This window comes from Danio rerio, chromosome 6, assembly GCF_052040795.2.
Source record: "Danio rerio strain M-AB ecotype USA chromosome 6, GRCz13ab, whole genome shotgun sequence".
Taxonomy (NCBI): Eukaryota; Metazoa; Chordata; class Actinopteri; order Cypriniformes; family Danionidae; genus Danio; species Danio rerio.
The window spans coordinates 4,127,893-4,140,000 of NC_141026.1; the positions used below are offsets into that span (position 1 = coordinate 4,127,893).

General features: G+C 32.6%; 1 protein-coding gene across 2 annotated transcripts in view; it reads right to left on the bottom strand.

The window, feature by feature from the left end:
- Nucleotides 1–610: 610 nt before the first annotated feature.
- lrrc41 (leucine rich repeat containing 41) overlaps nucleotides 611–12,108 on the bottom strand; it is a 14,332-nt gene continuing 2,834 nt past the window's right edge. The window contains exons 4-10 of one of the 2 annotated variants that reach the window (XM_087256431.1): nucleotides 9,971–10,655; nucleotides 8,048–8,275; nucleotides 7,096–7,242; nucleotides 4,869–4,967; nucleotides 4,659–4,787; nucleotides 3,047–3,119; nucleotides 611–1,324 (exon numbers count right to left, since the gene is read on the bottom strand). In XM_087256431.1, the coding sequence (XP_087112557.1) occupies nucleotides 1,105–1,324; nucleotides 3,047–3,119; nucleotides 4,659–4,787; nucleotides 4,869–4,967; nucleotides 7,096–7,242; nucleotides 8,048–8,275; nucleotides 9,971–10,655 (1,581 nt within the window). In that variant the 3' untranslated portion in view covers nucleotides 611–1,104. The remainder of the gene's footprint in view (nucleotides 1,325–3,046; nucleotides 3,120–4,658; nucleotides 4,788–4,868; nucleotides 4,968–7,095; nucleotides 7,243–8,047; nucleotides 8,276–9,970; nucleotides 10,656–12,108) is intronic. The other variant, XM_087256432.1, reaches the window with a different exon arrangement.

Genomic DNA, 12,108 nt, shown 5'->3' on the forward strand with positions numbered 1-12,108 from the left:
CTGTCACTTTAAATACTATAGAAGTTTTTTTTCAACATTCTTCAAAATATCTTCTTTTGTGTTTAACAAAAATAACAGGTTTGAAACAAGTGAGGGGTTAAAGGGAAATTCACCCCAAAAATTACAATTTACTCCTCCTCCAGTGGTTATAACTGGAGTTTTTCTGTTAAACAAAAAATCTATTTTAAAGAATCTTGAAAATCTGTAACCATTGACATCTATAGTAGGTAAAAAATTAATTGTTACAATAATGGTTACAGGTTTTCAACATATCTAATTTTGTGTTAAGGCTTGAAAGAACGATGAATAAACGATGACGAACTAATGAATTATTTTAGGGTGAACTGTACCTTTAAATACAATGTTTTTACAACATTCTTCAAAATATCTAAGAAACAACTGAGGGATAGTTCACTCAAAAAAAAATATTTACTCATCTTCAAGTGGTTATAAAATTTAGTTTCTTCTGTTAAAAAAAAATATTTTAAAGAATCCCGAAAATCTGTAACCATTAACATCCATAGTAGGAAAAACAATCTAGACTTCAATGGTTACAGGTTACCAACATATTTAGTTTTGTGTTAAGGTTTGAAAGAATGATGAATAGACGATGATGAACTAATGATTTATTTTAGGATGAACTGTACCTTTAAATACTGTGGAAGACAATGTTTTTACAACATTCTTCAAAATATCTTCTTTTGAGAGAAAAAAAAAAAAAAAAGGTTTGAAACAAGTGAGGGTTAAAGAGATATTCATCACAAAAATTAAAACTTACCCGCAAGTCGTTGTAAATGTTTCTACTGGTAAACAAAGAAAAACACCTTAAAGAACCTGAAAACCTGTAACATCCATTGACATTGGACAGTAGGAAAAACAAACACTAAGGAAGTCAATGGTTACAGGTTTCCAACATATCTAGTTTTGTGTTAAGATTTGAAGGAAGGATATATGATGGTGTGAATGATGACAAACAATGAATTTTTATTTTAGGGTGAACTGTCCCTTCAAATATGATGAAGATATTCATTTTTAGGTGAACTGTCCCTTTAATGCTACATATTACCTGTGGGTTCATAAGTGTTTTGCCAGCTAAAGAGTTCTTCACATCACACTGACATGATCCACCATGGTGTCTCGTGTGTTCCAGTCATACATTAATAGATTACAGTATGGCTTCAGTTTCTGGAGAGCTTGACCCTTGACCTCCAGGTCTCGGTTGAGTGGATTAAAGCACAGGTCCAGTGTGATTCGTTGAGCAGGTCTGTATGTTTCCAGCAGCTCCGCAAACCCTAGCAGCTCCGCCGGAAGAATGAAGTTTGAGCTGTGAGAAAGGACAGATTTCATTAATGGAGCTTGAGTTAGAAGGTGAAACAGACGCTGATCTGGGATCAGTTTATTGTACGGAGCGCGTCTGTCAGTCAGCGCTTATACATGCATTCACTGTTTCAGAGGTAGCATATGAAAGGCGACGATCAAAGCACAGTATTAATGTAAAGAAAGTGGGATAGAATGGTAAAATATAGGAAAATTTCGGCAAAAGCGGGAGGGTTTACGTGAGTGAAGTGAACAGGAAGTGTTTGTGGAGAAACATTTTCAAGAGTTCACACTTAGCTGATGATTGATTATAAGCAAGTTTGGCATGCTGTCCCGGGAGAGAGCCCTGAGCTCGAAGGTTCTTGAGCCCTGGGCTCCCTCCCGTTTGGAGGAAGAGAGGGGAGCCTCGAGCTCAGGTAGATCTCGACAACTCCCCTTTTTATAATAGCTAAAGATTAAGATTGAAGGCTATTAAAAGATATGCTGCATTATTAGATTACCTGTATTGAAATTTAGATTTAACGATTAACTTGATGTACATGTTTTTGGAATGTGGGAGGAAACCGGAGAACCCGGGGAAAACCCACGCAAGCACAGGAAGAACATGCAAACTACACACAGAAACGACCACCGGCCTGTTAAGGAACTAGAACCGGTGACGTTCTTGCTGTGAGGCGACAGTGCTAGTCACTGAGCCACCGTGCCGCCCTATGGAGGGAAAGGTGAAAAGGTAGGGGTGGAAGGGGGGATTCTTCAAATCGAAGATGACTGTAGTGAAAAAACCCTGGCTCTTTATAGTGGTTAGGAATGGCCGTGGTGGATCAAGCATGCTAATGCAGAACCAGCCGTGTTCAATCATAATCACGTGCTCCTCTCGAAATTAGTTTATGAATAAACTTCACTTTGCGAGAGAACACAAAAACTTAGAAATATATATTTTCCTCCCACCCTTTTTTTTCTTTCACCCATTTTTTTTTCACCCAGCCAAAATTTTTTCTCCTCCACTACATCCCTTCCGGGGTTCCGTAATTTTTCCTTGTGTTGTGTAAAAGTATACAAATTAAGATATTTTGAAGAACAGTAGAAAACAGTAACCGTTCTTCCTTACTTACAATCCTTTATGAGTTTTTTTCTTCAGTTGAACACAAAAGAAGATATTTAGAAAAATGATGAAAACGTGTAACCATAGACTTCCATTGTTTTTTTCCGCTTATTATGAAAGGCAATGGTTACAGGTTTTCAGCTTTCTTCAAAATATCTTTTTTTTTGTTCACCAGTCAAATAAGTTCAAATAGGTTCTGAAGGATGAGTAAATGATGACAAAAGTTTTATTTTTGTGTAAACTACTCCTTTTAAGGCTTAATAAAGGGATAGTTCACCCAAAACTCAACATTCATTTACTCATCCTTGTTACAAACCTTTATGAGTTTCTTTTTTTGGTTAAACAACAGAAGATATTTCAAAAAATGCTGAAAACCTGTAACCATTGACTTCCATAGCATTTGTTTTTCTTACTATGCAAGTTACAGGTTTTCAGCATTTTGCGAAACATCTTCTTTTGTGTTCAACCAAAGAAATAAACTCACAAAGGTTTGGAAACCACTGGTGGAAGAGTAAATACTGGGTAAAGTTTTCATTCTTTGGGGAACTATCCCTTTAAATCCCTTTCATTTTCTCAAAATTGTTAGATATTTGATATTTTTAAGACCTCTTGAACACCTGGTTTTACCTGAGGTCTAATGTGGTGATTTCGCTGGGTCGGCATCCTGAGAATAATCTGGAGATTTCGATGGCAGTCGTTGCTGGGGGAAGAAACACACAAACACCAATCACTGAGACATGAGGCATCTTTAAGAAGAGTTTTCAGATCATGCATGTCAATGACATTAACATTTATAGTGCACTCTTTAAAATACTCATTGAAAAAAACAGTAGTGTTACTGGGGATTATTACAAGATCATCTTTTATGATCTACAGTAATGCATTATAATTATAAATTAAATATTAAATGCAACAAAATATAATGGGTACATTCTCTGAGAAATTGATAACTTGTGTATGCTGAGCACTATATAGGGTTCAACAATAAGGACTGCCCGATGGCCCTGGGCCAGCGTGAGAGATGTTCGGGACAGTAGAGAGAATCGTTACTGACTCGATCGGACCATTGCTGCCTTGTCACCAAATTTTAATTCGCCTGCGACTATTTGTCAATTGCGTGCAAATACAGTCTTAGAATCGAGAAACAGTTTGTGCTTTTAAGTCTTTGAATGCTACCTTTTCTGTGAGGTCGTAAACACTATACTGCTTTTTGGTTCCTTTTAACATATTGGATGTTGTGAGCACGTTATTTGTTTTTTCGGTAACCTGGTAAAAACCAGTACAGCGAAGAGACGGCAAAATCAAATCATGAGGTGATGTTTTGCATAGTCAGCCACCTTTTGTTTTGCACATTTTCCATACTGCTGTATTTTACTGCTAAATATTTTAGATTTTAGATATATATTAAATTCTAGATTTACAGACATCATTTTTGACACATTATTTAAAATATGTGGCTAAGAAATAGCTATAATTTATTAATTTATTTCAGTGGGGCCAGTAAAAAATTTGGGAGGGCAAGTAAAAATCTGAACCGCTGGTCCAGTCGGGCCAGTATACAATGAACCCTGCTATATATATATATATATATATATATATATATATATATATATATATATATATATATATATATATACACACCAGTTCTGTCTGGTTCTCGAATCTGATTGGCTGATAGCTGTGATATGTTTACGTAATATAGGCACCCGTACAGCCTCTTTACCCTTTGTGTATTACTCCGCCCACATACAGCCAGTAAAAAGCAGACACTACAGATCTACAGTTTAAAAGATGCCTTGCTCAGCTGTTTAACTGTCAGCTTATGATTTAAATCCAACGCTGAAGAAAGTAGTTCCCCATACAAAAGCGTTTTTGAGACTCTCCATGTTTGATTTTGTATTTATATACACAATTATGGCGTCGAACTGTTGTATAAACGCAATATCACACTCGTTGCAGTGTAATATGGCTGTATATCGGCACTGGTGGGGGCACTAAGGCACTCAGCTGCGGCTTCGTGCCATCGCACACCTCCCACCAGTGCCGATATACAGCCATATCGCACTGCTACTTGTGTGATATTGCTCATATATATATATATATATATATATATATATATATATATATATATATATATATATATATATATATATATATATATATAATTTTTTTTTTTTTATATATCTACACTCATACTGACCCTAAAATTGTGAGCATTAGTGTTTATATTCACTCTTACCCAGTCGATTCTTGGCCAGCACCAGGGTTTTGAGAGATGAAATAGCTTTAACTGCTTCTACAAAGGCCACCATGAAGTCCGTCTTTAATGAGCATTTATCCAGCAGTCTACAGTCTTTAAAGGACAGCTCTGAGATTCAGAAAACAACAGTGCTAAACATCAGTCACTCATTTAGTCTCGCTCTTGATTGATCTGTGATTCACGCTTCACCTTCCAACACAGAGGATTGCAGAAAATGAAGAATCTCCTGGTGATAGTCGGATAAGTTTATATCCTCCAACTTTAATATCTTGAGGGACGCTTTACAGCCTATGAGGACAAAAACAAGCATGTATAATAGTATATCCTATAATATGTCAAATAAAACACCTTTTGTTTTGAGCAGCATACAAGCATGAGTAATGTTATTGTGCTTTTTTCCCTGTACATTATAATATATCCTATTAATTTTACTCATTAGAAATTTAATTTACAAAATAATAAGTAAAAACTACTTTAATTAAATATTCTTTCAAACCACTAGTGTTAAACACATTTGTCAGCAGTAATTTTAAATATAATACAATCTAATATGATCAGATATTCTTTCATAATTTAATTTAATATTTAATCATTTTAAATAAACAATCTAGTACAGTAGTTCTCAAAGTTTTTTCACCAAGTACCACCTCAGAAAAGAATTGTCTCTCCAAGTACCACCACAATGAGCAGTACTGAAATACAGCAGCATAGTAGGACCGAAGAAGCAGCTACAGCACTGCACAGATCAAAAACGAGGCAGATTAAATCCTACTATTAAGAATATTTATTATTGTCCGCCACTTTAAACATTATAAATAGTTGAAACATTAACACTGTACTGTGCTTATATGTAAAAAAAAAACAAGCAAACAAATAAAAATAAGACATCATCATTTAAATATTTAAATATTATTTTAAAAGTTAAAAATGAAAGGTTACTGTTCTTAAAAAGAAAAAAAAACTCCTGTACTTTAATGTAAAGCATTAACATAAAGAAGCCAATTAATCAACACCTGGAAATTTTGCCTAGATCTCAGAAATATAGGCTATATGTCATTATATTCATATATAAATAATTTAAGATCATTTTTTAAATATATGTTGCATACATATAACATATTTAATCCCTTCACAGACCACTAGAAGTAAGCCCGCGTACCGCTAGTGCTACATGTACCACAGTTTGAGAACCACTGATCTAGTATGATCAGATATTCTTTCATATTTTAATTTAATATTTAATCATTTTAAATATAATTCAATCTAATATGCTCACATATTCTTTCATATTTTAATTTCATATTTAATAATTTTAAATAAACAATATAGTATGATCACATATTCTTTCATATTTTAATTTAATTTAAGTAAGATCAAAAAAGGCGTGTTGTTTCATTTTTATATTTCAGTTACTTTAATATGTTCATACAACCTTAATTCATCAATATTTGGACATTTTATTTGCACAAAATGTACTTGCAATATTAAAGTGAACATTTTACTTGCATTTAATAAGCTTCTTATTAGGGATGCTCCGATCAGGAATTTTTGAGTACTGATTCTGAAGCTTCAAAGTTTATAAAACTTTAACACTGCATAAAGCACGTTTTCCTTCTTAGTATGATACTTAAGTAGAGATCTCTCCTTTCCTTAAGGAATAAATGGAGGATGTTGCATATAATCCCTTAAACACAACTCTTAAAACCATTTAGTGAGGACACATCAAACTCAGAATCAGATCAAATAATATATAAAACAGATAAAAATATGGATCAGAAAAATGACAAACAATGCAATTTGGAAGAATAATTCAACGTGTCTCAATGAAGATAAAGTTTGGAGTGCATATATGATGCATAAGAAGTTAAAACATCTTCCCCTGCTTGTAAACCCGTAAACGAACACTCGCAATAGGTACATGTGATCAGCCAGATTAGGGTGTACCCATCGAGTCATAAAATGTGATTATCGGCCGATACTGATCTCCAGCTCATCGATCGGAGCATCCCTACTTCTTATGCATATAACTAAACCTTTATATACTTTATTTGATGCTTACTCTAAATATGCGACAAAGAAGAGCTGTTCCATTTTTAATTTAACAAATAATATTAAAAACAAATCAATAAAATGAACAGAATTTTTTTTTTTTTTTTAAGTAAGTTCAGACATTTTGGAGTGCAACTACATTTTTATTATTTATTATTGCATATGAAGATTTAACTCCTTAAATAGCTAAAAAAAACACTTTTAGGTTCAACAAATCATAACTACAATGCATTCGTTTGTGCATAAAAGTATAATATTAATGCATATTATTTACGTACTAAGTGTGTTTTTTTAAGTAAACAATAAGTACGGTGATAAAAGTAGGATAAGGTCTTGAGTAAAGAGGCATCTGGGAGTTTGTCAGTACCTGCTAAAGTGTGGAAGAAGTGTCTTGTCAGAGTGATTCCTGTCATATGAAGACTGCTGAGTTCTGGAGCCAAAGCCAGTGCCGGCAGGACGCACTGGACACTCATTGGATCAGTGGAATTAACCGTCAGCTTTTCCAGACTGAGCACTGCAAACAAAGACATCATCAATCCAGCATTCGCTTCATTACACTGATGAAATAATTACAAGCCAAATAAATCTGCTATCATGATATCTTTCTGTCTGACAAAGCAAAAGTTTGATCATTTATTCTGTAGGACATTCGGAGCAAAGGTGAAACTGAGAATTGAATGAATTTTGCAAAAATAAATAAATGAATGAATAAACACAATAGAAAATTAATAACTGGAATAAAAATAATATAATATACGTACAGTCACTGTGAACATGACAGAATTTTTGGGTAGTTTTTAGAATAAAACAAATACTAAATTTCACTCAAATGCATAACAATAAGCTGTAAACTCACTGAAACTGAAAATTAAATGATCGTTTAAATAACTGACTGAAAACGGTAACACTTTACAATAAGGGTAATGCATTTACTAACATGAACTAATCATGAACAACACATGTACAGCATTTAATAATCATAATTGAACATTTACTAATGCATTATTAACATCCAAGTCCATGCTTGTTAATATTAGTTAATGCACCATGAGTTAACATGAACTAACAATGAACAACTGAATTTTCATTAACTAACATGAATAAATACTGTAGTAAATGTGTTGTTCATTGTTTGTTTATGTTAACTAATGAACCTTATTGTAAAGTGTGACCATGAAAACTATCGCTTTGCAAAAGTGCAAACTCGACTGCTGAATTTCAGTTGGTTTACAAAAAAAAAGTCTTTCTTCTGCTACTGAATAAATGCCACTGATCTACTCCAGGTTCTTGCAGGAAAGAAGATGGTCAATAATATTCACTTTTGTCTCGAGGTAACTGTGGAAGTGGTCTCCATTTGTTCCTTTCAGCGGGCAGACAGACGTCCACAGAAAGGCTCTGTAGGGTCGGACAGGCTTTCAGTATGTTGATCAAGTGTGTGAGACCACAAAGGTGACTTAAACTGAGCTCTGAGAGAGAGCCGGCGGGGTTCAGAAACAGCCGTCTGAGAGAGTCCACAAACACACACATCTCGTCCTCACTGATGAGCCCTGCACAAAACACACAGAAATGCACCATCCTGCAGTCACAGACGCCTTGTTTGAGGAAACACTTAAGCTTGGTGCGATACAGAAAAAATGCTTCGTAATTTTGTGCTTGATAATCGATTAAAATAATAGTCTTTGTCACTGTGGAAGAAATGTTTTAGCAGTTTGCTGGATAAAACAAATACTACACACTTTACATTTTACAAATACATAAAAAATCTGTTGAATAATCCGGGGAACGTGAAAATTGTTTTTTAATCAATAATTTAATTAATTAAATTATTAAATAAATAAATAATAAAATTCATTATTATTAATGAATAATTAAATTCATTACTAAATAATACACTTAAGGTCACTATGAACAAGACCAATAAATATTTTAGTAGTTTTCATGATCAAACAAATATTACAATTTAATTAAACACATAAAAAAATGACTTGTAAATTCAGTAAAGCAGAATTAAATAACTTTATTTAAATAAATAAATTAAATTAATAATTTAATTCATTAATTATCATCACTGTGAACATGACCAACGAACTAAATAAAACTAAACAAAGTTTGACTGAAACACCTAACATTTAAAAACAATTTTAATTCAGTGAAACTGAGAAGCAAATAGGTTTTTTCAAATAAATAAAACAAAACAAAACAAAATGAAACAAAGCTAAATGCAAAATTAAAAGCGAAAAAACAAAACAAGAAACTAAAAAAACAAAACAAAACATGAAAAAAGTGAAACAAACAAAACAGCGCAAAAACAAAACACAAAACAAAAATCAACGAAACAAAACATGAAACAAAAACACAGAGAAACAAAGCAAACAGTGAAAAAAATTAAGCAAAACAAAACAAGAAACAAAACAAACAGTGAAACAAAATGAAACATGGAAACAAAACGAAACACAGAGAAACAAAACAAAGAGAGAAACTAAACAAAAAGCAAAACAATAAACAAAACAAAAAGTGAAAACAAAACATGAAACAAAATGAAACAAAGAAACAAAACAAAGCAAAACACAGAGAAACAAAACAAAGAGTGAAATAAAACATGAAACAAAATGAAACCCGGAAACAAAAAGCAAAACACAGAGAAACAAAACAAAGAGTGAAACAAAACATGAAACAAAATGAAACACATAAGCAAAACAAAGCGAAACACAGAACAACAAAACAAAGAGTGAAACAAAACATGAAACAAAATGAAACACATAAGCAAAACAAAGCGAAACACAGAACAACAAAACAAAGTGAAACAAAACATGAAACAAAATGAAACACAAAACAAAACAAAATGAAGCAAAACAAAAAGCGAAACAAATCATGAAACAAAATGAAACACAGAAACAAAACAAAGCGAAACAGAGAAACAAAACAAAGAGTGAAACAAAACATGAAACAAAATTAAACATAAAACAAAATGAAGCAAAACAAAACAAGAAACAAAACAAAATAAAAGAAAACAAAAAATGAAACAAAATGAAACATGGAAACAAAACAAAGTGAAACAAAAAGCGAAATGAAGCATAGCGAAGCAAAACAAAATTAAACTAAACAAAATGAAACAAAAAGCTAAAAAAATAAATAAATAAAGCAAAACCAAACAAGAAACCAAACAAAATAAAGGAAAGCAAAAAATTAAACAAAACAAAACACGAAACAAATTTAACAAAATACAAAACAAAGCTACTTACAGTCACTGTGGACATGAAGTGTGTGAAGACAGGTCCACGTGGGCAGGGCGTGTGACACCATGTTCAGGATTTCACAATTAGGCACCTCAAAATCCAGCGAGTGGATCTGACCTTCAGGACAGCGTTCAGAGGAGCTGCTGGAGGATGAAAACTCACCGCACAAATCCTCTGGCTTTTCCTCATCTAAAGCCAAACGTTTAGCAGCAGGTTCCTCCAGGTCTGCACCACTTCTAAACACATCAACAGCTGAACCACATCCCTCAGTAGACACCGATATCTGCGGCCCTCTGCGTCTGGAAATGAGCCACCTCAAAAAACACGAATCTTCAGGATTTCTCATCAGAACCACTTTTCTGACGGAGCCGTGATCCAGCAGCCGGTGGAGAATGAACAAGTATTTGCGTCCGTGTTTAAATGGAGAATTGGATTCCAGTAATTTGAGAGTCGTCACTCCTTTCTCTAATGCGCTTAAAAAGGGCTGCATGTCTCCGGATGCGAGTCTGCAGATGTTTTTGGTGGACGTGTGGAGAGACAGAACTTTGACGTGCTTTACTGTGATGGAGAGAACGGAGGAATCGCTGAGGTTGGAAAGATACGATGCTTCCCGTTTGAGCTGAGTGAACATCAGCATGTGAAAGAGCCTTTCTAAACAGCGCTGCTTCCAGGACTGATCAGACTGTGATGACTGGGAGAAAAATAAAAACATTAGAATTGAACATCTGTAATATTAAGCAAAATGTAATAGAAGAATGATGTAAAGAATAAGTAAAAAAAAAAAATGTTTATCTACAAGCTTTATATAAACTAAATATATATTATATAAACACTTTATAACCTCTTGAAATAATAATAATAAAATTACCTACATTTACTTTTATTATGATTATTATTATTCAAATAAATGTAAGGTATTTTACTTGGTAGTTGGCTCTAATGTGTAAATTGTAGTGTTAATAACACAAAAAAATAAGAATAAAACAACAACAATAATAATAATACTAATAATAATAATGTAGAAAAGTTTAAATAATCTCTTGAAACGCTTTACAACCTCTTTAAATAATATTAATAATAATAATAATAATAATGTAGAAAAGTTTAAATAATCTCTTGAAACACTTTACAACTTCTTTAAATAATAATAATAATAATAATAATAATAATAATGTAGAAAAGTTTAAATAATCTCTTGAAACACTTTACAACCTCTTTAAATAATATTAATAATAATAATAATAATAATGTAAAAAAGTTTAAATAATCTCTTGAAACACTTTACAACCTCTTTAAATAATATTAATAATAATAATAATAATAATAATAATAATAATGTAGAAAAGTTTAAATAATCTCTTGAAACACTTTACAACCTCTTTAAATAATAATAATAATAATAATAATAATGTAGAAAAGTTTAAATAATCTCTTGAAACACTTTACAACCTCTTTAAATAATATTAATAATAATAATAATAATATTGTAGAAAAGTTTAAATAATCTCTTGAAACACTTTACAACCTCTTTAAATAATATTAATAATAATAATAATAATAATAATAATGTAGAAAAGTTTAAATAGTCTCTTGAACCACTTTACAACCTCTTTAAATAATATTAATAATAATAATAATAATAATAATAATGGTGACGCGATGGCGCAGTGGGTAGCATGTTTGCCTCACAGCAAAAAGGTCGCTGGTTCGAGCCTCGGCTGGGTCAGTTGGCATTTCTGTGTGGAGTTTTTATGTTCTTCCCGTGTTTGTGTGGGATTTCTCTGAGTGCTCCGGTCCAAAGACATGTGGTACAGGTGAATTGGGTATGCTAAAATTGTCCGTAGTGTATGTGTGTGAATGAGTGTGAGAGTGTTTCCCAGTGATGGGTTGTGGCTGGAAGGGCATCCTCTGCGTAAAACATGTGCTGGATAAGTTGGCGGTTCATTCCACTGTGGTGAGCCCAGAATAATATAGAGACGAAGCTGAATAGAAAATTAATGAATATATAATAATAATAATCATAAAATAAAATAAAAATAATAATAAAATTAAATGTAAGGAATTTAACTTGGCAGTTTACTCTAAATAAACAAAATATTGTCCATGTATATAACACTCAGAAAATGAAGAATAAAACACTAATA